Source organism: Mercenaria mercenaria, chromosome 1 (assembly GCF_021730395.1).
Source record: "Mercenaria mercenaria strain notata chromosome 1, MADL_Memer_1, whole genome shotgun sequence".
NCBI lineage: Eukaryota > Metazoa > Mollusca > Bivalvia > Venerida > Veneridae > Mercenaria > Mercenaria mercenaria.
Window position 1 is genome coordinate 44,269,431 of NC_069361.1, and position 26,783 is coordinate 44,296,213.

Genomic DNA, 26,783 nt, shown 5'->3' on the forward strand with positions numbered 1-26,783 from the left:
AATAAAAAGGTGATAAAGATGACGCAAATCCTTTTGTAAAAAAAGACAATAACTAGAACAATTTTTATATTAAAAAGGGAAAGTTATTGACGCACAAAATGTTGTTTTTTTGGGGGGGTTTTGTTGTTGTTGTTTTCAATTTGAATACAATATTTGCAATACTTTCGGTTGTCGACAATAAAAATACGTGTGTCATTTTAACAACGTATGTCTTGCCAGCGTGGAGAAAATTCCGTCATATGTATTTTTAGATGTTCAAGCATGCACTACAGTAGTATTACACGTAAAGCAAAGACAAAATCAGTATTGATGTTTATTGAAAATATCAATTAAATATGATGCTTAAATCTTGTAAAAATTATGACTATCAACAGTGTTAACTGAATATAGAACTTTTAAATCTCTACATGTGACATGTCAGATTACACGAAGTTTAAATTGCTAAAATGTTAAAATGGGGTTGCTTGTTTCAAAACTTGCACAAAATCTGTTTATTCAAGGAAGACAGACTCGGATCCTGATGCTGGGATTAGACAATGCCGGTAAGTAAAACGTATTTGTTAAATTTATGCTTGTGACATAATTCATAAAGGACTCGTGCAAAAATTAAAAAAAAAAACTGTCCATACGTACAGAAATCATGTTTACATACCACGTGGTATATGACGTCATTATCGAGTATTATGGCAAGGAAATTGATAAACAAATCCATCGATTCAGAACTTAAAAACACCGTGAGTATTTCATATTTTCACCGATTAAGATTATTTTACAAGGCTCAAGGAAGCGTGGTATAAACACAAGACAAAGTTTTTCTGAATTTTAGCAGTTTTTGCAAAGGTCCGTTTCAACCCTGAAATTCGGCAGATTCTTGCAGGATAATACGGCAAGAAAAAACTCGTGTTTTACAGAATAATGCAGTATTTCTCTCAATCACACTGTTGTGCATTTTACCGTGTTTATTTGGGTTCCAAGAAGGCCTGCGAACCACTTTACTTGAAATAAAATGGAAGGTTTCCGTGTGAAAAAATGTGTCTTCGGAAAATGCTCATACGGCAAGAATGATATTACGGCAAGCATATTCATGAATACACCTATTGTCCCTTTACGAACAGTTTCGCGGACTACTGAGTTTGAGACTCGTTTTCTTATGTATGATACCTGTTTGCCGATTTCTTTAGCTTTTAAGATTAATTTCGGTATGATATGATATGAAAGTAAATAGTTTAGTAAATCTATTATTTTTTTGTTTCATTACTTGTTATCTAATAATTATTAGCTGTCAAGTGAAGTTTCCTGATTTCTACTTTATTTATAGTCTCAAGAGGTATCTTAAAAAAAAGAGTTCCTATGTATATATACTGGTGCTGCCGCGAATACTAACAACCATCTTAAAAGATTCAAACTGCCAAAAAGTCTACAAAAGCCTGTTTAAAATTGAAAATATATCCTACTTTTTACTTATCAATCATTACATGAATCAACAATGTGACGGTTCTTAACAATGCCTAAATAATAATAATAGTAATTGATAATGTATCGAAACTTCAAAGAGGAATAAGTCATTGATATTTGTAGATTATGGTGATAGATCTACTAAACTTTGATAAAAAAAAAAAGCTTGATGTTAGCAAAGACAAATACTCGGACGACGTATTTTTACTTTTTCAGAGTAATGACGCGAACAAAGACTAAACTTAAACTTGGGAAACGATCTAAGTCGCCAGTGTTCAGACACAGAAACCAACAAGCGAGTTCAACTGTAAAGTTTATTACATCGTGGATACGCACAGAAGATTTATTTTTCAATGAAGCTACTTATTAAGATAAAATTAACAAATTAAGTTAATATAATATAAGCAGATAGTTACAAATATTATAAATTTATTAAACGTTTTGAAATATATAACTGTAAAAAATCAAGTAAAATTAGAAATATTCATTTTATCAGACTCAACAAAGCAATGGCAATACCCGCCAAGCCAACTTTGTAGATTCCATATACGCAACGGCATATTTTGCACATTGAAACTTAGCAATCAATGTTCATAAATGAAGAGTGTGCAGCATCCTTTTGTGATAAATTTGTATTTCAAAATTATTTTATTCAAGCAAAATATTTTACTGACGATAGGCAAACTTGCACATAATATTATGATATAAAATTATTGTAAGAACAAAGTATTTCCATCTCGACTTCGCATTAAATTTTGTTGTACCGTCCATTAATCACAGTTTAGTCAATGTGATTCATATATAAATAACAAGAATACACTTGTGTATGCAGTACTTCTTGTATGTCATACTAGATGCACCTGCGAGATCTTTGAAAAATAAAAACAGTATACAAAATGTAATGTACTAAAATATATTCTGAAATATTTGGACACTTTCAACGCGTAAACCAACGGCTAGAAGAATATAATAAATTCAAACTTGAATAAAACATCTTTGTATCTGCAGTAGTATAAGGGTGCACTTATACTTCCTTGCTATTAAGCTAGCTTTTATAGTAACGTGGTAGAGAGTCCGCCTTAGGTGTGAGAGATCCCGGGTTTGTTTCCCGGTCAGGCCTGAAGTATTTTCAGCTCGTTACATTTGGTGCCCAACGTAAATAACTCACGAGTAAATACGAATGGAAACCTTGGAACGTCCCACAGAGGTTCAAACTCCTGGAATTCGAGGACGAATTCTAAACTTGAAGGGGTGTATCTAGTAGGGTAGAGTAACTTATAAGAGTGCGCTTATACTTCCTTGCTATTGAGCTAGCTTTAATAGCGACGTGGTAGTGTCCGCCTTAGGTGTGAGAGGTCCCGGATTCGATTCCCGGTCAGGTCAATTATTTTTAACCCGTTTCATATCTCATAAAGACCACACTGAACTCGAGAAAAAGAATAATTGCATGACCTTTGAATATAGAGGTACTGATTAGCCAAAGAGCACAAATAAGTGCGACATTGATCTGCTATTGAGGCATAATACCTATCTGTTGGTAAATAAAACATAGTTGTCACAGATGGAATTGGGCCGGTATAACATCTTCCAAATACAGGTCATGTAATTAAACAGTTGTTTACTAAGTTATGACCCAAGTTTTGGCAAGGACAGCAGAATCATTACTGAAGGTAACTTGGGGTTATCATAAAACTTAAGAATCCTATATCCAATCATATAATGATGAAACCAGAAAGTGGTAATACTTTATGCCCTTAAAAATGGGACATAAAAGTAAAAGTATGAAAAGAAAAGGATATCTACCCTGTTCGATAAACATTATAAATTTGATTTATCTTAAGATTTTTCATAATCTAATATCAATATAGTACAGTATTACATGCATTCTTCAGGCCCCTAAACGTATGTTGTCATAGTATCAAATTATGACAAACAATAAATATCTTTTAATGAACATTGTTAACAATCGTTCAAAATATCGTTTCAGAATCATGGTCGTAAAATGTAATGTTGTAAAACTATGCCTATATAATCACTTTACTTGCCAACAATATTCGTAAAAAGTATTTTCAAGTTGTTTTAAACAGACAGAATTTAAGATTAATCATACTGAGAGGGTTACGACAGTCTTATATCGCTTACATAGTACAACTGCTTGTAATGCAAAGCCCCCATCTTTCATATGGACTGAAAGTGCATGAAAAGGTAACATTGCTTTTGAAAACAGGCCACTGAATTATTCCTTCTGATAAATCTGACTGATATACGTAAAATGTTTTGTCAATGCTTTAAAAATGAAACAGGACTTTACTGTTTATAAACGGTTCCGTCACTAAGTAGACAGGCTCTACATAACCTTAAGATACAATCTCGCTGACAGAAATAAGTAGTTTTAAAGATACTATTAGGGACAATAGGCGTATTCATGAATCTGCTTGCCGACGTATCATTCTTGCCTTATTAGCATCTTCCAAAGATATATTTTATTCACAGAGAAACCTACCATTTCATGTCCAGTAAAGTGGTTCGCAGGCCTTCTTGGAACCCAAATAAACAGCGGTGAAAGGCACAACAATGTAAAGGAAAGCAATCCTGCATTAATTTGTAAAACACGGGTTTTTCTTGCAGAATTACCCTCCAAGAATTTGCCGAATTTCAGGGTTGGAACTTTGCAAAAACTGCTCAGAATTTCAGAAGAACATTGTTTTATGTTGATAGCTCACTATCTTGGCTTGAGCCTCGTAAAATATTTATTCAAAACGGTAAAAATATGAAATACTTATGGTGTTATAAGTTCTGAATCGATGGATTTGTTTATTAATTTTCTTGTCGTAATACCCGAAACTGACGTCAAATACCACGTGGTATGTACACACTGAGAAATGCCTTTATTTCGGAACTGAACTGAAAGTAATTAAACGTGACGAGTTTACATATTTTGGTGCCTTAAAAAGATTGTAAGATATTGCATTTTGGTTAAATGGCAAATTGATAAAATCTTCATATTCACATCAAATGTTTTGAAATCTATAAGGCGTCTATGATCAGGTCCGGATCCAGGGACGGGCCGAGGGGGGCCCCATTTCACCTCTCCCTAACCCCTCCCAGTTGGCTGAGAAGTGACCTATTTTGGCAAAGAAATAACTTTTTCTTTCAAAATTTAAACCAAAATCGCAACAGAGGCAACCATTTCATACCTACATGTATATTTCAACATGTTCCACAGCGAAACCCCCCTGACCATCCTAAAATAGGGGTAGTACCCCTCCAGTTCCTCAAAATTTAGACCAAAATGCACCATACCTGTATTTCAAATTCTTACATGGGGAGAGACCCGTGACCCCGTAAAATGAGGGGAGTACCCATCCAGTACCCCAAAATCTAGACCACAAAATGCACCAGAGGCTACCATTTCATACCTGTATATCAAAAACTTTCAGGGAGGAGACCCCAGTCTTCCCCCAACAGGGCCAGAGGCCTCCCTCCCGGCGCTATATACCTCGCCGATGACTCCTTTGTTCTAATCTGGTGTCACCCCATCAAAAATTTCTGGATCCGGGCCTAATGATGCTATCGAAATTGTGGGGAAAAAACAACTGCGTAGATTTTTACAAAACATGTTATTATGATATATTTGTTATCAAAATATAATAGAATATATATATCACCCGAGCAGATCTTCTGAAATTCACTTAATGATATAAACAACATTGTATTAACATGTACATTTTTTGAACAGGAAAGACAACGGTACTCTATAAACTTATTTTAAACGAGACAGTGACCACCATTCCACCTAGAGCTATCAATATTGAAACCTTTACGCCTGTAAAAGGGGCCACGTTCACAGTCTGGGATATTGGGGGACGGGACAGAATCCGACCATTTTGGAGACATTACTTTAATTCCACTGAAGGTAAGATTTCAAATTTAATTAAATAAATTAAATCTACCAGTCGTCTAATCAGTTTTACAATTTATATAAGATATTGTTTACTTCCGGATGTCATTGATGTTTTAAGAAACATTGCTTGCTTTGAAAATGGCATCATCACTCTGTGCTAAGCGATTTTAAGGATTATGCGATTAAAACGCATTTGAACTTTAAGGAAACCATTGTTCTCAAAGTGAAGGGAGAGTTAACAGGTTTTCTGAAAACAGACATTTTTTACTTTTAAGAAATGCATTAATCACAGTCTGGCAACGTTAAATGTCGCAACACCGCTAAATGTCGCAACCACCGTTAAATGTCACAAGGTTGACGTTAAATGTCGCAACCACCACTAAATGTCGCAAAATCGTCTGCCGTTAAATGTCGCACCTTTAACGTTAAATGTCGCAAAAATTTGCCCACCGTTATCTGTCGCAACACCAACGCTAAATGTCGCACTTCCTATTTGACACTATGACTATCAATTATGTATATTTACTTTTTTGAGGGAAGAAAAATTAACAGGTTTATTTAATACAAATAATTATCTTAATGATAAGTGCTGTTACGTATAGCAACAAGAGGGCCTTGTTGGCCCTAGATCGCTCACCTGAGTTCCACTCCTTGCTTGAACAGTCACGCAAGAAAAATATTTGTGAAATTATTTTGTAATAGGGCCAGTGTTTTAGGACAGAAATATTTTGAGGTTTCTTCTAACCAGATGCGATTTGGTAATAGTGTTGTATGTTTGTGGGGGTTGGGTATGGGTGGGGAACGGGGTGAATAACGACACAGAAATCTAAGACACAAACACACAGCACCAAGACAATTAATAGAAAATATTAATATTTACATTTTTGAAAGCGGGGGCGGGGTGGGGGAGAGAGAGAAAGAGAGGGGGTTATGTGTGGGTAGGCGGAAAAGTAGGATAATGAGGGGAATGAGACTAAACCAAACAAATTTTAGAGTATAAAAGTAAAATAATATCAAAATTCCCGCTTTACCTGAAAATATGTACAGAGGGCCACATAGGATTTTTCTCCGCCATTGAAGCTTGATAGTTACCTTATGACTTTAAATGTAAACCTCCAAACAAAGAAATAGAACCCATGGCTGATTAATAGAAAATCTTCGTTTTCTACAGCTGGTACAAAACACAGTCTTCGTGTCGCGTAGTTGAACATCCTGTTGTTGCCCGAGCCGATTTCCCCCACACAAAACCCCACCCTTGTCGGCTTACTAGTGACTTATACACATCAAAGTTGCACCCAACTATTTTGGAAATAATATTTTCTCAAAATGTAGACCCAGCGGCGAATATTTTATACTTATATTTCAAAATGCCCCAGGGAGAAGAACCCTTTACCCCTTAAAAGGGGGGAGTACCCCTCCAGTACCTTAAAATTAAGAAAAAAAATGCACCAGAGGCAACCATTTTATACCTGTTTTTCAAACTTTCCCGTGGAGGGACCCTGAGCCCTCGAAAATGACAGGGATAACCCCACCCATACACCGAAATTTGAACAAAAAATGCAATAAAAGTCCAGCATTCCAGACATGTATTTCAAAATTGTCAATGGGAAAAGACCCTAACCACCTAAAATAAGGGGAGTGCCCCTCTAGTACGTAACTAAAAAATAAACAAAAATGCACCACAGGCCAACATTTCATACCTGTATATAAAAATCTTTCCCACAAATACGGACAGAGGAACCCCGTACCTACCGCACGTCGCCGGTGACGCTTTTGTTTTAAACTAATGCCCCCTCGCCTTCCTCCATCAACAATTTCTGGCCCCGGCCTGTTGTGTAACGAAATTCAGGTCGACTAAAAGACATGCGATACAACGCGCGACAATACGGATCGCGAGCTTAATGTCTCATGAGCTACACAGGACTCCATAGAATTATATAGTTCAGACCTGAAATAAATCTAGTACTGGGGCGAGTACCACGTTAGTGCTCAAACCTTTAGATATGAAATATATAATGTATGTATGGTGCGGAACCACTGAAAAGCAAACGTGCAGATTAGAGTGAAAGGTCAATTCAGTCCTTCCCGAATCAAACATTCATTACCCAGTCTTATCTCTAAGTTGTAAAGACTGTTTAACTTACCCTATTTTGCTGTGCGACATTTAGTGTTGGTGTTGCGACATATAACGGTGGGAAAATTTTTGCGACATTTAACGTTAAAGGTGCGACATTTAGCGGCAAACGATTTTGCAACATTTAGCGGTGTTTGCGACATTTTACGGTGGTTGCGACAATTAGCGGCGTTGCGACATTTAACGTTGCCACACACAGCTTGCAGAGACAGTGCACATAGTTTTCTGAACAAAGACATTGTTTTTACGTTTAAAGAAGTCATTGACCACAGGATGCAAGGATAGCGCTATACGTTTTCTGAACAAAGGTATTGTTCACTTTTAAGGAAGCCATTGATCGGTCACAACTGCTAGGACAGTGCAGTTACTTTTTGAATAATTGTTTAGCAAATGCAAGGATAGTGCAGCACATGTTTAATAAACACATATTTGGTTCTAAGAAGAAATACACGTTCGCCAATTGCAGGGATAGTGTATGTTGTGGACAGTTCGGACATGGAACGCATAGAAGAGGCACGTGAAGAACTGTTTAACGCGCTCGAGTTCGAAGAGTTAAGAGGTGTGCCGATTGTTGTACTTGCAAACAAACAAGACATGCAGGGTAAGTTTTACGTCGCTGTATACAATATAAATGTTTTTTAAAGTACAGCCCTGAGTACACAAGAATATTATTTTAAATGCACCTGTCAAAATCTATATTTCAGAAGTAATTTAAACGGTTCACTATGGTACCTTTTTAATTAAATGGAATTTATTTTGAAGATGGACAGTCATTCCTGACACTCTGTGACAAATGTGCAACAGAATTGTGTCTTGGTGTTGGTATTATTATATCACTTCTGTTATAACTGGTACAGAAGTTCAGGAGCATTATTGACCCAGGAAACAAAACCTCTCGAACGAATGTGCATTATCTTATTTCAACAATATTCCTGTAAACAAATTCAACGTAACAGGTCTGGTCTGTAGTGAAACGTTACGTTGCTTCGTGATATTACGGTTTTTTTAAATTGAGAAATATATTAGTATTTGATTTTTATCCAGATTTACGAACGACACTACTACATAAATGTAGCTCGTTACATGTCATTACAGCACGCAAGTCATCTTACATCTAGGGATGCAAGATGGGGTTTTCAAGCATTTTTAAATCATCGGAAACCACAGTCTTGTATGCAAAAATAAATAAAATAAATATGCTTGACAATATTACATGGAAACAAAATGCACAGCGTAAAAATACATGGACTAATATTTATTTCTTGTTTCACAGATGCGTTGTCAGCGTCTGAAATAGCACAGCAGTTGCACCTGAACATGTTGACGGGGCGGGACTGGTGTGTACAGCAAACATCTGCTACCACTGGAGAAGGCCTGTTCCAGGCAATGAGAGAGCTCGCAACCCTGACAAAGGCATCCACAGATTCAAATTGATGATTTCAATTCATGGCATGGTCATGATACCAAAGATTGCTTTTGACAACGAAGTGTATGAAATACCAACTTGTGACGTATTCAGATGTTCAATATCTTTATTCGCCAGATCTCTGAGTTGATAGATGACTTAACCACAGATACCCTCTCTAAATTCAAGTTTGTTTAGTTCTGCCCATTGTTGTCTCGTTTACGGCAGATCCTTTATTTTATCTGGGGACCATACACTGCTTTTCATGGAATTGCACTCTGTGCATCCGCCGTATGAACACATCTGCGGATGTCTCTAAATTACATTCTGGCACTTATACCGTGTAATTGTTGAGTTCTGCTCAACCCGGGGCTAGAGGGCGTGGACGGTAGCTTGCACTTCCACTACCGTCCATGAACAGGCTCAATCAAACCGAGTCTGCAACATTTTCGTTTATGTCGTGTTGGGCGACCTGTGGTTTTCCACATTTTTATTTTATTATCATAGCAGCGTTGTTTGTGCCGTGTGGCGGCCGTAAAAAGTCTCCCGTACCTTCAATCAGAGCTGTTATATTTCGATCTCTTCAGATGGTTCAGCACGACGTTTATTATGTGTTAGAGTACTGTTTAATTTTTCAGGTTGAACATTTCGGCCTGGGTGGTTCCAATACTACCGCTTTAAAAGCGTTGGGTATTGTATAATCACCCCTTGGTTATAGTGCCTGCTTTTTAATTTTGTCTTTTGGCAGTTTCTTTGATATGCTAAGTTTGTTTAGTTCTGCCCATTGTTTTCTCGTTTAGGGCACATCCTTTATTTTATCTTGGGACCATATGCCGCTTTTCATGGAACTGCACTCTGTGCATCATTGAAGGTTCCATGTGCACCACCGTATGAAAACATCTGCGGATGTCTCTGAATTACATTCTGGTACTTATAACATGTGTAATTGTTGAGTTCTGCTCCACCCGGGGTCAAGAAGGCGTGGATGGTAGCTTGCACTTCCCCTATCGCCCATGAACAGGCTCGATCAAACCGAGCCTGCAACATTTTCGTTTATGTCGTGTTGGGCGACCTGTGTTTTTCCACCTTTTTATTTTAGACAGTTTTGAAAATGCTGAAAGTTCAAATCATGACTCTTTCATGTAAGGCTGTTATGTCGCACAAAGTAAGTTTCAACACTTTAGTCTAAATTTCTGACTAGGAACTTCAATGAAAGAGGGCCTTTATTTTTTTTTTGTCGCAAAATAGTAAAAGTAGTGCATTTGTAAGGACTAACATGTCGTTTGGACTGTTAAATAAAACATTAATCAACAGACACTACAAAGTCTTTTAGAAATAACAAGGTATTAGAGATTTTAAGGGATGTAACAGAAATGTCAAGCTCTTACAGAAATGACAAGATCTTAGAGATTTTAAGAGCTATAACAGAAACAACAAAATCTCAGAGGTTTAAGAATTGATAGATATGAAATAAAAAAAAAAAAAAAATTAGGCTGGATGCTTACTCATGTGCCAACACAATCATGATATTATTAGTCCATGTTACTTTAACTGTTGTTTTTTTCTCTACATAATGGCTGATGAGTTTGCGTCTTGCTTATAGCTGTACCCTATTATATACGGTCCACTGATAAAATAAACACATTCAGAATTTGCTACGTGGAATTCTATACGAGTACCGCTGCGTTCTTTAAAAGTGGCTTTTATTGTTGGACACTGCCGGCCTTGTTTTTAGCTCGACTATACGAAGTATGGAGAGTTGTCCTACACGGCGTTGGCGTTTTCCCGCGTCCGCACCTTGGTTAAACTTTTGTTTTGAGGCACTTTATCTTTATCTCTGTAATTACTTGATGGATTTGTTTCACACCTAAAATTGTTATTCCTCATCATCATCCACATCATATTGCACAAGGGCCATAACTCTCATACCAATACTTCATTAATTATCACCCCTTTTAAAATTTCAGGTTAAATTTTTGATGCACTTTCACTCTATCTCAGTTTTAACTAAAGGATTTGATTCAAACTTGAAAGAGTTGTTTCACATCATCATTCACATCATATGACACAAGGTCCATAACTGTAGCAGCAAATTTTCATGAATTATGCCACTTTTACTTAAAATTTAAGGTTAATTGTGATGCATTTTCACTATATCTTTGTTATTACAGACAGGATTTGATTCAAACTTAAAATAACCGTTCCACATCATCACTCACATCATTTCACACAAGGGTCATAACTCTTGCACCAATATTTCATGAATTACCCCCTCCCCTTTTTTACTTAAAACTTCAGGTTTAAGATTTGGTGCAGTTTCTCTCCATCTCAGTTGTCACTAAATGGATTTGATTCAGACTTAAAATAGTTGTTCCACCTGATCACCTACATCATATGACACAAGGTCCATAATTCTGACACCATTTTTTATGAACTATGCCCCTCCCACCTTCACCCTTTTACTGAGAATTTAAGGTTATTTTTTATGCATTTTCACTATATCTGTGTTATTACAGAGAGGATTTGATTCAAACTTAAAATAGTTGTTCAACATCATTACTCACATCGTATGACACAAGGATCATAACTCTAGCACCAGTATTTCATGAGTTATCTCCCCTTTTTACTTATAATTTCAGGTTAAAGTTTTGGCGCACTTTCAATCTATCTCAGTTATTACTATATGGATTTGATTCAAAATTAAAGTAGTTGTTCCACATCATCACCCACATCATATGACACAAGGTGCATCAATCTTGCACAAATAATTCATGAATTATTTCTTCTTTTTGCTTAGAATTATAGTTTGATACACATTATCTGTATCTTTCTTATTACTTAATACTTTTGACACAGACTCAAGCTATTGTCCAATATCTTCATCCACATTGGAGTCATTAAACACTCCAGTGACAGCTCCAGCTTCCTCAGATGTACCCAGTTTCACTATCTGGCATTGAAATAGCCGAGCGCGCTGTCTCCTGTGACAACTCTTGCTTATACTATTTTCAAACAACAACCAGCCAAGACAAAACGTATCTCCTACTCTTCAAAAGTGAAGCAGAACTCCTCTCATAATTTAATGCAAATGCTTTTATATTCAAAATACAAATTATACATATATCATATCGTTTACTTATTTCATTTTTTGGTAAATGCAAAGGGGAAACTTCGTCCCTCTAGTCAGAATGACTGTTACAATAGTGGTTTGCTAAATAGCGGAAGTAAGGACATGTTTTTCACTGATCCTGTCTGTTTTGTCAGACTAATATTGATAGATTCTGTTGTTCAATGTATTACGAAAGTTTCAAAAAGTCGTATAATAATGCAATTATATCAGTTTTTAAACTCGTATACAACACCATAGTCACGGATGCGTCGTTTTTATTCGGAGCTCCCTCGTGTTGTACTGTGTACACAAGTTAGAGGATCGACAAGAGCACAAAAACAATGTTCAATTAGGCCGCAAGTGAGAATATTGTATACTTTTAATTGGTCAATTTCAATTTTGTTATGAGAACAAACCTCAATCAGAAAAGGGCGTTTTGAGACTTTAGTCTGTCTTCGGCATAATAATAGGGAATCGACGGTAACATGCGATGTACCGAATGAGATATACTATCGAATTAAAAAATGTGTACTTCCGGCACGCGCACAGAGCGTCTGACCTATTTGGAAGAATACGTTTGTTCCTTGTGCCTAATAAGCGTTCACATAACTTTTCCGAACCGCAACGTCTTGCACATCACTACAAATATGGGCAGTGTTGATTTTTTATTCAAAAATCTACTTTTAAATTGATACAAACGCATACATGTGGGAAAGCTGATGAGCTGTAATGACTGAAAAGAAAACGAATAACTATAGCGGTAAAAACGTCAAGACTGAAAATAGCATAATCTTCGACAATACTCAACATGAGGGATGAAGTTACAAGGAAGAAGAAGAGAGGGCACTACCGTGTGTTGTGTTGTTGCCTTATGGGATGAGTTGAAGTCGGATCGACTCCCGATTGAGGCAGTGCCTTATTTCATATTAGTAACCTTTGATGTGATTTTAATACGAGTCTGTTAGAATTGCAGAGGGTAATAACGCACTAAAGTTCATATTATTGTGCCCAAATCCATAATGCGGTTCCTTGTTAGGTGAATTAATAATGTAGTTTGGCCAGTTCATAAGGTGTTATCTGGGTCAGAAGCAAGGATAAAGAACTAAAGAACGTATATAGCTATGGTAACATCACCTAACAAAATGCATAGAGACCTACGGAAATGTATGATTTTAGGTAAAGTAAAACGAGTTGCACGTGTTTTTCTAGTTGCGGCAGATACTACCAAAAAGTGCGCTCTTTTAAATTTTAGTACATCCAGTTACATGTTTACCATTTAAAATGTGTTACAAAGACGTATCAAGGGTCCTTCCCACTAATAGTAATGTTAATTATAGTATACTGTCATTGCGTCTTGCATGGCGCCATTATGTCATGTTTAATTATCCATAACCGAAACAATAATGTTTCTTTTTTTCTGAATATATCTTTTATTTATCCTTTATTCATTCCTTTCAATGTCTTAGAGAATGTTCAAACGTGGAACTTGTCTTCTTGACCGTGGTCATGCATTTGAATTGAAAAGAAATGCAAAAGAAATTTTAAACTGTATATTACAAAAACAACACTATCAAATTCGTGTGTATCAGTAACTATCAAAAATACAAAATTTTACATAAATTTTAAAATTTACATATCTACAATAGAATAAATATCAAAAGGTTAATATTTACATATTTACAATAATTTACATTAAAACCGAAGGCTTATACTAACAAATTGTCTGGACAATATAATGAATTATGAACACATGTACAGGTATGATATTTTCATGATATGAATAAAAATACGTTAAAGTCACTTTGTTTGGATATCTCGATTTGATTGTGCCGTTACATTATCTAACGGATATAGGCCATAAGAAAGTCTTCACGTGTCAAGAGGCAAAATTCTTAAGCATACACTATTCAGTAAAATATTGCACAAACCCAAGAGTCAGTTATGTACCGTTGTGACGTATGGTCTATTCTACCAATTTTATGGCATTTTACATTTTGCTTTTACAGCTTGAGCCGAGATTCGTCATTCCGGAACCATTATTAACCGAGTTCAGCCTGCTTACTCGGCGAGTTTTTATTATTTAATTGACTGATATAATTCGGTGTCCTTTCTTAAATTCTTTCACCATTGAAGCTAACTGTTGCATTCCCTCGTAAATACCTTCTCCTGTAGTTGCGCAAGCAGCTTGAATATACCACTTCCGCCCAGTGAGACTGTGTAAGTTTAGTTCATCAATAACTTTCGGTGGATTCAGAGCATCTGCAAGAACAAAAAAGATCATAACATATATATAGTAACTTTATTTAATTCAAGATGAATAAACGGGAAAAAGATTACTCCAGTCCGTATGGAAATTATGGGCGCATGAATTGTTGTTTTCAATTTAAATGGAATATTTGCAATAGTTTTGGTTGTTGGCGATAAAAACATTTCTCAAAAGGAAACAACACACAAATAATTTAGTCCAAACCAAATAACACAGAAATGCAAAAAAAAGTACTTGGGAGATCTTGTTTGTTCGCTATAATGCAGACGGGTACGCCTCTCATCTCGTCGCTTTCTAGAATACCGAACAGTTCTTCCCTGGCCTCTGACAATCTTTTCAGATTCGCGCTGTCTACGACATACACCAGACCTGAAATATCACACTATTTATTAAAATTGTTACAGTGATAATCTTTAAATCTTTTATCAAATTGATTATAAAAATGAGATTTTTCGTCTAGTTTTTTGTTAAAGAGAACAAAAGATGTCAAGATATTGTAAAGGTCAGATTTATGCTCGGCAAGTGTTACAAAGACTAAAGATAAAACATGAATGAAGACAAAGAAATTATTACCTTAAGTGTTTTGGAATTAGTGTCTCCATAGTGGTCTGATTTTATCCTGGCCGCCGACATCCCATACAGTAAATGTGAGGCCCTTCACAGGTGTTACAGTTTCTACATTGAATCCTATTGTTGGGATAGTTGCTACTGTTTCATTCAGTTTGATCTTGTAGAGTACTGTTGTCTTTCCTGACAGATACGAACCAAAATATAATACAATTATAAACATTAAATAATAAGAGATTCTAGTGTCAACATTTTAAAAGGAAATGTACGAACTGAATCACAATTAAGCAAGATTTTATCATGCCATATCTTTTCCATTTGACACATCATTTCTAATGATATTAAGGAGTTGGAATGATGGTATGTACATAATATTACAGAACCTTAACAACATAATAAAAGTAATGTTAACGCTAACAGAAATATTGAATGTGATAATGGAAATAACGGATAATAATAATAAGAAGAAGAAGAATATTTACCAGCTGCATCCAATCCAAGCATTAAGATTCTCGCCTGCGAAGTACCCCAATCCTCGAACAATTTACTAAGTTTTGAAAGAAACAACCCCATTTTGCCGTTAAATAACTAAAGTACGCGTAGCAGTTGCCTGTGTGTGTGCTACTATATTTAATTCCCTGTCCTATTTTTAAGTGATATAAATTCTTTTACTGCTGAATCGATCTTCTCTACGTTTTAAATACGGTTACTTGTCAAACTTTTCACCGGACACATGCAATATTTCACATTTCATTTTTGAAGTCATTTTAAACAACGTATGTCTTGCCAGCGTGGAGAAAATATCGTCATATACATTTTGATTGGTTGGTATATTTAAATCCGGAATTTTAGATGTCCAAGCAACTAAGTAAATAATGTATTATAGTAGTAAAGTTAAGATCAGCCTTTATATCAATTTGATATGATGCTTAAACTTTTATAAGTAATTATGAGTATCAAAAGTGTTAAATGAATATAGAACTTTAAAAATATAGTCATTTTCTCTGCATGTGATATGTCAGCTTAAACAGGAATATTAAACTGTGAAAATGTATAAATGGGGTTGCTGATTTCAAAACTTGCACATACTCTGTTTATTCGAGGAAGAGAGACTCGGATCCTGATGCTGGGCTTAGACAATGCCGGTAAGTAAAAACTTATTTATTAAATTCATGCTTGTGACATAATTCATAAATAACTCATACAAAAATAGCAAAATAATAAAACTGTCCGTACATAAAGAAAGTATGTGAACGTGTGGTAATAAAAAAAAACGGTATGCACATAAAGACATGTATTTTTTTTTTACATGTGATTTAAGGCGGCGCGTTTTCATATTTTGGTGACTTTCAAAGTGTGAACTATTGTATTTTATTATATGTAATACGTCGTTGGATGGAAATTAAGGCATTACATATTTTTATATTACATTTATTAATTTAGTATAAAGGGTTAGGGTTAGATAACGCTTTGACGTTGACGTGGTTTTAAGTACAGGAGACGTTGGTCGAATTGGCTTGGTTTATAAGTTACAGTAAAGGCTAACATGATTGTGATAAAAAGAGTATCATATTTGTGTCTTTTCACATTGAATTTATTAAACTCGTCGAATAAAATTGATTAGATATTGATTACATGCATAGACAGAGCATTGTATTTTGATAATACATTTAACTCGTTCAATAAATTCCATACGAAAAGACACTCATGTAACATGTAAGTGGCTGGCATTTGATAAGAAATTGTTATTCATATATAAAGCTTCGAAGTTAGTAAAGCGTCTGTGACGTTATAGAATCAAGAACATCATCAACATTCTGTATAGATTTTTACAAACATATAAGAGTGTTACTTGATACGAGTGTTCATATTTCATAACAAAGTCTTTGAACGGAATCTATTTACTTTCTTCACCTTAAGTATGAACGCGTATCTTCAAGCTTTTGATGGTTTTATGATATTTTATCAAAATCTCACAGAAAATAAATTGCAAAGCCGGCAAATAGTTTGAAATGTCCCTAATGATATAAACAACATTGTATTTAAATATAGTTCCTTATAACAGGAAAGACAACAGTGCTCTATAAGATAAAATTAAACGAGACAATGACCACCATTCCAACTATTGGATTCAATGTTGAAAATCTGACACCTGTGAAAGGGGTCACATTCACAGTCTGGGATGTTGGGGGACAGGACAGAATCCGAGCATTGTGGAGACATTACTTTAATTCCACTGAAGGTAAGACTTCAAATTAAAAAATTGTCATCAGCAGGCTAATTGTCAGATGGTTGTCTTTCTTTTAACTGAGATGGAATGTTTCTGCCTGTAATGACGTAGAAACAAAGCTTGATATTATTTAATATCAAGAAGCACTCAACAACAAGCCTTCTTGGCTCAAACAACAGAATGTGTATTTTAAGTGCGCGTGCGTGCCAGTAAATCCGGGTAAGTTAGAGGAAATGAGACCCATCTTCCAATAATTGATTGCTAGAAATGAAAATGATACCTGTTGTTACATATTACGATCAATGAATATATTATAGGTAGATGAGGAAATAATTTAGGAATCAAATCTAGTGGTGCAGTTGATATTCATATATAAATCATATAAATCTAGACATAAACAGGAATATGTTTGTTTTGTTTTGTTTTGTTGGGTTTAACGTCGAACCGACATAATTATAGGTCATATGGCGACTTTCCAGATGTGATGGTGGAGTAAGACCCCAGGTGCCCCTCAGTGCATTATTTCATCACGAGCGTGCATCTGGGTAAAACCACCGACCTTCCGTAAGTCAGCTTGATGGCTTCCTCACATGAAGGATTCAACGCCCAGAGTGAGGCTCGAACCCTCATCGGTGAGGGGCCAGTGATTTGAAGTCAGCGACCTTAATCACTCGGCCACGAAGGCCCCCCAAACAGGATTATGTAACGACACAGCTTAAAACTTACCATTGAGCTATATATAATGTTATGTCAGTATTAGTTTTTTACAATGTATACAGGATATAAAAGAGCTTGTATCGAACACATCCGGATGGCATTGATGTTTTAAGAAACATTCCTTGCTTTAAAAATAGCATCACTTTTCTTTGTCCTGCGGTAACAAGGATAGTGCGATTCGGTTTTTGAACAAGGACATTGTTGTCCTTAAAGGAAGCCATTGCTCACAAATTGCAAAAATAGTGCAACTAGTTTTCTGAACAAGATCCTGTTTGCCTTCAGGCAAATAATTGTTCAGCAACTGTGAGGACACAATTTTGAATAAATTAATATAAGTAGGCTTTTCGAAGAAATAAATGTTCACTAATTGCAGGGATAGTGTATGTTGTTGACAGTTCTGACATGGAGCGCATAGAAGAGGCACGTGAAGAACTGTTTAACGTGCTCGAGAGCGAAGAGTTAAAAGGTGTTCCGATTGTTGTATTTGCAAACAAACAAGACATGCTAGGTAAGTTTTATGACGCTTTCTACACTAGAAACGCTATTTTCAAGAACAGCCTTCAGTACCTACCTTATCAAAGTATCAATTATATTTCAGAATTATTTTCAACGATTTAGTCTTGACAAAAATTGATAAATAATAAAATATGTAAAAAGATCCTTCGGAAGTAAAGAATACAACCAACAAAATAATAGCAGATTCGTTTTGTTCGAGTCTATTCATGATATAAACACTGTGATACTTTTTACTAAGTGGAACTTATCTTAGGCGACATTTAAAAATACATTTATACCATTACCCCATTTCGACAATATTTATGAAGACAAGATGCACTGCATAAACGGAAAATGATGAACAACAATATATACCCTGTTTTACAGACGCAATGTCAGCATCGGAAATAGCACAGCATCTGTACCTGAACATGTTGACGGGGCGGAACTGGTGTGTACAGCAAACATCTGCTACCACTGGAGAAGGCCTGCTCCAGGCAATGGGAGAGCTCGCAACCCTGGCAAAGGAATTTGCGGATTCAAAACAATGATAGATAATCATGGCACTACCGTTATTAATTTCTATGTTTTCTAAACATGATATCGAAGATTGTTTTGCTAACGAACGTCTTATGGTTGTGCAGTATATCACCAAACCACAGATGATTTAATTAATGTAATAAAGTACTACCAATCGTCTAATCGTCTTAACCAGCAATCTGCCCGTCCAATGCATGTTGTACAGTACTGTCTCGTGTGACTGGATACTTTAAACATTCTCTAAAAGTTGTGCCTCTTTAAAAAGTGTGCCATTTGTAAAGAAATCGGAATAATGAATTGATGAAAACTACGTTTAACCTAGTTATACGAAATTGCAGAACTTGGACATAATTGCAAGTGCATCAAAAGGCGTTGATGGGTTAAGTGTGGCCCCTGTATGCAATCCTTTTCCGGAATTGAATGCATATATCAGTCTACCTACATTGTACAATATATTTGTAGAGTAATATACATGCTTTGCCCATCCGCTGTTCAATTTTCATGTAAAGCAATTCTTTTTTTTCTATGATTTGATGGGGTTTTTTTGTTTTTGTTGTTGTTGTTTTGTTGTTTTTTTTTTGTTTGTTTTTTTTTCTGAAAATAGTGGACCTGAGGATAAAGTGTATGAAAGGCCAACTCGTGACATATTCTAATGTTTCAAAATATTTGCTTGAAAAGTGCCCTTACCTAGAACACTTCACTCAGTTTTGATAAAAGAAAACCAGTTGTTTTCGGCATCAATAATGAACGTAACTTTAAATACAAAAATGAACATGGCACATGCTGGGGTGTACAGTTGTTTAAGGTGCATAAGTGTTGCAATAAGGAATCGCACAACCATCTGCTTTTACTATATGGTACGTGTGTGAAGATTCACTGGGAACATGTAACAGCATGAAGAAATATCGTCAACTAACATGTTCTGGTTAGTTTACATATTAAATCGTTTAATTTTAGGTGTCCTAGTGAAAATGTAAACTGCGTAAAACTGACCTCGCACCAAACCCCCGGAACCTGTAAAATCCAAACATTAACTTTTGTTCGAAGATTTATGTCAAGGCTTTGTTGTCATTCATTTGATGCAAGGTAAAAAAAAACAAATAAAGGTAAGTATATTCGTCCCTTCGTGGTTCGGTAGAAAACTTTCAACAAGTCAGACTCTTGTGCTAGACGTAATTTTTTCAGCCAAGTAGTAGTGGTAGGTTACCGCTCGCTTATCTCAATAGGGAGAGTGCAGATCTACGGATCGCGGGGTCGGGAGTTCAATACCCGGGCTGGGCGAATGTTCTCCATGACGATTTGATAAAAGACATTGTGTCTGAAATCATTCGTCCTCCAACTCTTATTCATGTGGGGAAGTTGGCAGTAACTTGTGGTGAACAGGTTTGTACTGTTACAGAATCCAGGAACACTGGTTATGTTAACTGTCCGCTGTTACATAGCTGAACTACTGTTGAAAAACGGGGTTAAACCAAAAACAATCAAACAAACAAACTTTCACATTAAGGAAGACAACAAGCACTGATTTTATTTTGTAAGTTATCTTTACAGTACAGGATTCAAATAAATGCCTTAACTATATAATGCAGTTTGTGTTTGAAAAATATTTTAAAATTCTACCAACTGATCTTGCAATTGCAAATTTAGATGCACTATCCATACGTTTCCTATTGAGAGGGGTAGAATTAGTAATATTCCAAGAGAATTAAGAGATTGTCATCCCTGTGCTTCAAACACTGTTAAAATTGTCGATATTTTGTAAAAAGATCATATTAGCCTGGAAATGACCCGCATTCTATTTGTTTAGCCAAGTAGTGTTGAGTTTTCATCTTTTTGTCGGTCTGGATTTGTTTTTATGCTTTTGGAAGTGACCTTATTTTCTGCTGTGGGCTGTAGCCCTGTTTAGCTGAGAATGGAATGATCAATACTTTCTGGTCAATAATGGCTACTGTCTTATCCTCCACATTAAAAAAACTTATTTGGTTGTATCATAGATGTCTTGCCATCTGGTATTACCTTGCTACATTGTGTTTAATGTTATGCATTTCATATGCCCTTACGGGCCCTGAATTTATCAATAAAACTTGAAAACTGTAACTCTTTATTCACTTAACAGTTGTATATTTTAAAAATGAGTTATGATAGGTATATATATTATCGGTGATTCAAAATGGTATGTGTTATGCGCCATCCTATTGAAATATAAGAGTTAAGTATAAAATTTATGAAAACAAATATATTTTTTATTTAACATCCTATATACGACAACGGTGCTCAGTGTTGGCTTTAAATTTGTCATATTCATAGTGTGGCAGGGAAAATTCGCCAATAAATCAATTGAAAATCCCACTGGTGGTTAAGCCACTGTACGGTCCACTACGAAGCCGTGTGTGTTACTTGTCTGTATATTTGTGTCTTTTTGTTTCGTCTGCGTATTTTATATCACATTTCACTTTTGCCATGTGGAGTTCTGTACGAGTAGCTGCGTTTTGGGAACTGTTTCCTTTTCGGTTGGACATTCGTCCTTGTTTTGTTTTACTACTTTTTATGCCCCCGAAGGTGGGCATATTAAAATCGCACTGTCCGTCCGTCCGTGCGTGCGTACGTGTAAATTCTTGTTCGGGCTGTAACTCTGCCATCCATAAAAGGATTTTGAAATAACTTGGCGTAATGAGACGACGTGTCATGCGCAAGACCTAGACCCCTTGCTCTAAGGTCAAGGTAACACTTAGAGGTCAAAGGTAAACAGGGTCTGTTTCGTGGCCGGTCCATAACTCTGCCATCCATGAAGGGATTAAATTACTTGACATAAATGATTACCATAATGAGACGACGTGTCATGCGTAAGACCCAGACCCCTAGCTCCACTGTCAAGGTCACACTTAGAAGTCTAAGATTAACAGGGTCTGTTTCGTATCGGTCCATAACTCTGCCATTGATGAAGGGATTTTGAAATTAATTGGCATAAATGTTCCCCCTAAAGAGTTGACGTGTCATGCGCAAGATCCAGATCTAGCTCTAAGGTCAAGGTCACACTTAGAGGTTAAACTTTAACATGCTGTGTTCCTTGTTCGGTCCATAACTCTGCCATTGATATAGGAGTTTTAAAATTACTTAGTATAAATGTTCCCTATATTGGGATGACGTGTCAAGCGCAAGATCCAGAGCCCTAGCTCCAAGGTCAATGTCACACTTAAAAGTCAAAGGTGTTTCTTGTCTGGTCCATTACTCTGCCATTTATCAAGGGATTTGAAAATAATTTGACAGAAATGTTAACCATATTGAGAAGGTGTTTCACGCTTATGTCCCGGGTCTCTCGGGTCAAGGTCACGAAATGATATGTGATTTTTTTGTGCAGATAACTGTAGCATTCTTGGGCACGCTTCGGGGGCATTGGTCACCAATAGTGACAGCTTTGTTTCATATAACAACCAACCAATACAAAAGACATTTCATGTAGTTCAAAAGGTGAACTGCACCTGTGATTTTATTCATCTTTTACATTCAAAATACAAAATATACAATTATTATATCTTTATTTTTTCATGGAATGCGAAAGAGAAACCTCGTCTCTCTGTTCAGAATTATGGAAGTGATTTACTAAAAAACAGAATAACAAACTCATGTGGTTCATTGATCCAGTCTGTTTAGTCAGAATAATATTGGTAGATTCTTTTGTTCAATGTATTTCAAAAATAAGTGTTTCACTGGTTTCAGTAAGCCATCTGGTGATGCAACTATTTAAAGCAGTTTATAAACTCGGATACTATATTATGTTCACGGCGGTGTCGTTTCTAACCGTGAACTTGTCGTTGCGTCTTGTCTAACGTCATTATGTCATACTTAATTACCCATAATCGGAACGATAAAGAGTCTTTATTTCTGTCTATCACTTTTTATTTGTCCTTGTTTTACTTTTCCACGTCTCTGAGACTGCCAAAATGAGGTACCAATGTTACTGACAGTGGTCATGCATTTGAACAGAAGAGAAATATAAAAGAAAATTGAAACTTTGTTTCACAGAAAAAGTAAAACAATATAAAATTTTCGTGTATCACAGATCATCAAATTAAAGTAAAACAAATACAAGATTAAAATTTACATATTTACATTAAGATAAATAATACAATATTAATATATTTACAATGAAATAAATAACAAAAGGCTAATACTAATAATTTACAAGTCCGGACAATATAATGAAATATGAACACGTGTAAAGGAATGGTATTGCTCATGATATGAATAAAACATGTTATAGTCAATGTTTGTTTGGATATCTATTACTCTTTTACATTGTGTCGTTGCATTATCTAACAGATATTAGCCAAGAGGCAAAATTCTCAAACATACACAGTTCAGTAAAATATTGCACGTACCCAAAATTTTAACACGTCAGGTCAGTTTTATACGTTTGTGATGTTTGGTTTCCACTGCCATTTTATAGCATTTTACATTTTTCTATCACAACTTCTGAGCCGAGATTCATCATTCCGGAACCATTATTAACCGAGTTCATCCTGCTTATTTGAAAGTTTTGTATTATTTAATTGGCTGATATAATTCAGTGTCCTTTCTTAAATTCTTTCACCATTGAAGCTAGCTGGTGCATTCCGTCGTAAATACCTTCTCCGGTAGTTGCACACGAAGCTTGGACATACCACTTCCGCCCAGTGAGCTTGTGTAAGTTTAGTTGATCAATAATTTTCGATGGGTTCAGAGCATCTACAATAAGAAAAAGGATATAACATATATATATCTCAATTTTATTTAATTAAAATACTTTCTAAAAGTCTTTAGCTTAATATTCCTGATATATTTGACAAATATGTTTATTAACACTTGACATTAATTGAAACTGCGGTTATGGTAATAAAAAAGTGATAAAGATGACGCAAATCCTTTTGTAAAAAGACAATAACTAGAACCAACTTTATATCAAAAGGCGAAACAAAATGTTTGTTTGTTTTCAATTTGAATACAATATTTGCAACACTTTCAATTGTAGACAATAAAAATACGTGAAATCACATCATTACTCAAAAACTAACAAACAAACAAGAATAGTCAAAACCAATATTTTTTTTTTGGTTGGATTTAACGTCGCACCGACACATGATAGGTCATATGGCGACTTTCCAGCTTTTTAATGGTGGAGGAAGACCCCAGGTGCCCCTCCGTGCATTATTTCATCACGAGCGGGCACCTGGGTAGAACCACCGACCATCCGTAAGCCAGCTGGATGGCTTCCTCACATGAAGAATTCAACGCCCCGAGTGAGGCTCGAACCCACATCGATGAGGGGCAAGTGATTTGAAGTCAGAGACCTTAACCACTCGGCCACGGAGGCCCCCCAAAACCAATATTATTAAGAAGAAAATGCAGAAGTAAAACATACTTGGGAGATCTTGTTTGTTCGCTATAATGCAGACGGGTACGCCTCTCATCTCGTCGCTTTCTAGAATACCGAACAGTTCCTCCCGGGCCTCTGACATTCTCTCCCGATCTGCGCTGTCTACGACATAGACCAGACCTGAAATAACATGCTTTTTATTAAAAAGATATTACTATTACTGTGAGAAAAAAATCGTCCAGTTAAATGATAAAAAGGGGATTTTTCGTCCATTTCACTTTCAAAGATGATTAAATATATCAAGATATTCGTAAAAGGTCAGGGTAATGCTTGGCAAGTGTTACAGACACTGAAGATAAAAAAAAACATACAACTATGAATAAAACAATGCAATGTTTACCTTCAGTGTTTTGGAAGTAGTGCCTCCATAGTGGTCTGATTTTATCCTGGCCGCCGACATCCCACACAGTGAATGTGAGGCCTTTCACAGGTGTTACAGTTTCTACGTTGAATCCAATGGTAGGGATAGTTGCTACTGTTTCATTCAGTTTGATCTTGTAGAGTACTGTTGTCTTTCCTAACAGATACGAATCAAATTTATGTCAAACAATTATAAACATTCAGTAACAATACATTCCAGCGTAAACATTTTTTAATGTACGAGTTGAATCATAGTCAAGCAAAATTTATTATGCCATGAAATACAATTTTCAACAGAGTTATAGTATGTGCATATTACAGAACCTTAACATCAACATTGATTATGATGATGGAAATAATGGATGATAATAATAAGAACAAGAAGAATATTTACCAGCTGCATCTAATCCAAGCATCAAGATTCTCGCCTGCGAAGTACCCCAATCCTCGAACAATTTACTAAGTTTTGAAAGAAACAACCCCATTTTGCCGTAAAATAAACAAAGCACGCGTAGCAGTTTCCTGTGTGTGTGCTACTTTATTTAATTCCCTCCTCATTAAGCCTGCTGATTCTAACTTCTCTGCGTTTTTATATACGGTTTTTGTGTCAATCGTTTCACCCGACACATGAAATATTTCACATTTCATTTTTGAAGTCATTTTAAACAACGTATGTCTTGCCAGCGTGGAGAAAATATCGTCATATGTATACATTTTGATTGGTTGGTATATTTAAAACCGGAATTTTTGGCGTCTATTTTTAGATGTCCAAGCAACCGAGTAAACACGTAAACAGTTGGTAAAGAGCATTTATATTTATTGAAAATATCAATTTAATTTGATGCTTAAACCTTTTAAATAATTATGAGTATCAACAGTGTTAAATGAATATAGAACTTTAAAAATATTGTTATTTTCTCTGCATGTGAGATGTCAGATTAAACAGGAATTTTAAACAGTGAACATGTATAAATCACAGGTGCCCGTCCAGTCTTGGTGCCCATATGGGTGCCGCCCCCTCCAAAAAAAAAAATAAAAAATAAAAACACTGTTTTAAGCCTAAAACGAAAAAAAAATTATCTGAAAATTTTTTTTCCCCTATATATACTCTTATATGGAAAAGGTGCATGTGTTGCCGTAACGCTATGGAGGTTTACTAGGACACGCTGTGGAACAACCAAAATGTCCAGTTCAGTACCAATGCAAGCTGCCCTGCTGCAATTTACACATCATGCATTTATAAAATAGTAAACAATCCTATTCTACCTAGTAAACAACCTTAAATAACTTACATTTAAATTCTAAGACGCAAACAACGGAAAAGATTTTCTACTTTCGTTTTGAAACAAAATGGCCGATCGTCACTGTTATTTTGCAAGTGTCTAAACAATTTGGCTTGTTTGAATTTAAATGTAAGTTATTTAAGGCTGTTTACTAGGTAAACTAGGTTTACTAGGTATGTTGTGGACAGTTCGGACATGGAACGCATAGAAGAGGCACGTGAAGAACTGTTTAACGCGCTCGAGAGCGAAGAGTTGAGAGGTGTACCGATTGTTGTACTTGCAAACAAACAAGACATGCAAGGTAAATTTTACGTCGCTTTATACGACATAAATGTTGTTTGTTTAAAGAACAGCTCTGAGTACACAAGAATGATATTTTAGATTCACCTATCAAAACCTATATTTCAGAGGTATTTCAAACGGTTCACTATGATACCTTTTTGATTAAATGGAATTTGCTTTGATGATGGACTGTTATTCCTGATGCTCTGTGAAAAATATGCAACAAAAATGTGTCTTGATGTTGGTATATTTCGATCACTTCTGTTATAACCGGAACAGAAGTTCAGGGGCACTTTTGACCTAATAAACAAAACCTCTCGAACGAATATGCATTATCCTATTTAGACAATATCCATTTAAACAAATTCAACGTAATAGGTCAGGTTTTGTTTTATCATATGTAGTGAAACGGTACATCATTCGTAAAATATCGTGTTTTTTTAAATGAGAAATATATTATAAGGAACAAAGAGGAACTATCAAAGTATTTGATTTTCATCCAGTTTTACGAACGACACTACTACATAAATGTAGCTCGTTACATGTCATTACAGCACGAGAGTCATCTTACACCCAATCATTTTTGAAATCACCGGAAACCACAGTCTGGTATGCAAGAATAC

The 26,783-nt window shown here is 35.7% G+C and overlaps 4 protein-coding genes across 4 annotated transcripts; 2 read left to right on the forward strand and 2 right to left on the reverse strand.

Moving 5' to 3' along the window:
• The first annotated feature begins 243 nt into the window (after nt 1–243).
• On the forward strand, nt 244–10,379 carry LOC123545636 (ADP-ribosylation factor 1-like). The gene is made up of 4 exons (XM_045331954.2): nt 244–542; nt 5,195–5,371; nt 7,960–8,094; nt 8,767–10,379. Exons 1-4 carry the CDS (start codon nt 455–457, stop codon nt 8,925–8,927), a joined length of 561 nt encoding a protein of 186 aa, XP_045187889.1. The 5' UTR covers nt 244–454; the 3' UTR covers nt 8,928–10,379.
• Nucleotides 10,380–13,014: 2,635 nt separating this feature from the next.
• Nucleotides 13,015–15,589, reverse strand: LOC123540523 (uncharacterized). Its single transcript, XM_053545893.1, is given in 4 exon segments — nt 13,015–14,266; nt 14,508–14,642; nt 14,847–15,023; nt 15,323–15,589. Coding segments are annotated over 4 exon segments (582 nt in total). The 5' UTR covers nt 15,414–15,589; the 3' UTR covers nt 13,015–14,087.
• Nucleotides 15,590–15,734: 145 nt separating this feature from the next.
• Nucleotides 15,735–19,132, forward strand: LOC123540499 (ADP-ribosylation factor 1-like). The gene is made up of 4 exons (XM_045325582.2): nt 15,735–15,985; nt 16,906–17,082; nt 18,161–18,295; nt 18,670–19,132. Exons 1-4 carry the CDS (start codon nt 15,898–15,900, stop codon nt 18,831–18,833), a joined length of 564 nt encoding a protein of 187 aa, XP_045181517.2. The 5' UTR covers nt 15,735–15,897; the 3' UTR covers nt 18,834–19,132.
• Nucleotides 19,133–22,913: 3,781 nt separating this feature from the next.
• Nucleotides 22,914–25,538, reverse strand: LOC123540505 (uncharacterized). The gene is made up of 4 exons (XM_045325595.2): nt 24,990–25,538; nt 24,576–24,752; nt 24,221–24,355; nt 22,914–23,547 (listed from the first exon to the last, which is right to left on the reverse strand). The coding sequence occupies exons 1-4, from the start codon at nt 25,078–25,080 to the stop codon at nt 23,387–23,389; spliced, it is 564 nt and encodes a 187-aa protein (XP_045181530.2). The 5' UTR covers nt 25,081–25,538; the 3' UTR covers nt 22,914–23,386.
• Between the last annotated feature and the right edge of the window lie 1,245 nt (nt 25,539–26,783).

What these genes read in the sequence shown, in the direction of transcription:
- LOC123545636 (XM_045331954.2), top strand. Translation starts at nt 455, where the DNA reads ATGGGGTTGCTTGTTTCAAAACTTGCACAAAATCTGTTTATTCAAGGA. An exon ending in GCTGGGATTAGACAATGCCG is followed by an intron (nt 543 to 5,194) that starts GTAAGTAAAACG and finishes TTTTTTGAACAG; the next exon opens with GAAAGACAACGGTACTCTAT. An exon ending in TTACTTTAATTCCACTGAAG is followed by an intron (nt 5,372 to 7,959) that starts GTAAGATTTCAA and finishes CGCCAATTGCAG; the next exon opens with GGATAGTGTATGTTGTGGAC.
- LOC123540499 (XM_045325582.2), top strand. Translation starts at nt 15,898, where the DNA reads ATGGGGTTGCTGATTTCAAAACTTGCACATACTCTGTTTATTCGAGGA. An exon ending in TTACTTTAATTCCACTGAAG is followed by an intron (nt 17,083 to 18,160) that starts GTAAGACTTCAA and finishes CACTAATTGCAG; the next exon opens with GGATAGTGTATGTTGTTGAC. An exon ending in AAACAAACAAGACATGCTAG is followed by an intron (nt 18,296 to 18,669) that starts GTAAGTTTTATG and finishes CCTGTTTTACAG; the next exon opens with ACGCAATGTCAGCATCGGAA.
- LOC123540505 (XM_045325595.2), bottom strand. Translation starts at nt 25,080, where the DNA reads ATGGGGTTGTTTCTTTCAAAACTTAGTAAATTGTTCGAGGATTGGGGT. An exon ending in GCTTGGATTAGATGCAGCTG is followed by an intron (nt 24,753 to 24,989) that starts GTAAATATTCTT and finishes CGTATCTGTTAG; the next exon opens with GAAAGACAACAGTACTCTAC. An exon ending in CTACTTCCAAAACACTGAAG is followed by an intron (nt 24,356 to 24,575) that starts GTAAACATTGCA and finishes ATGTTATTTCAG; the next exon opens with GTCTGGTCTATGTCGTAGAC.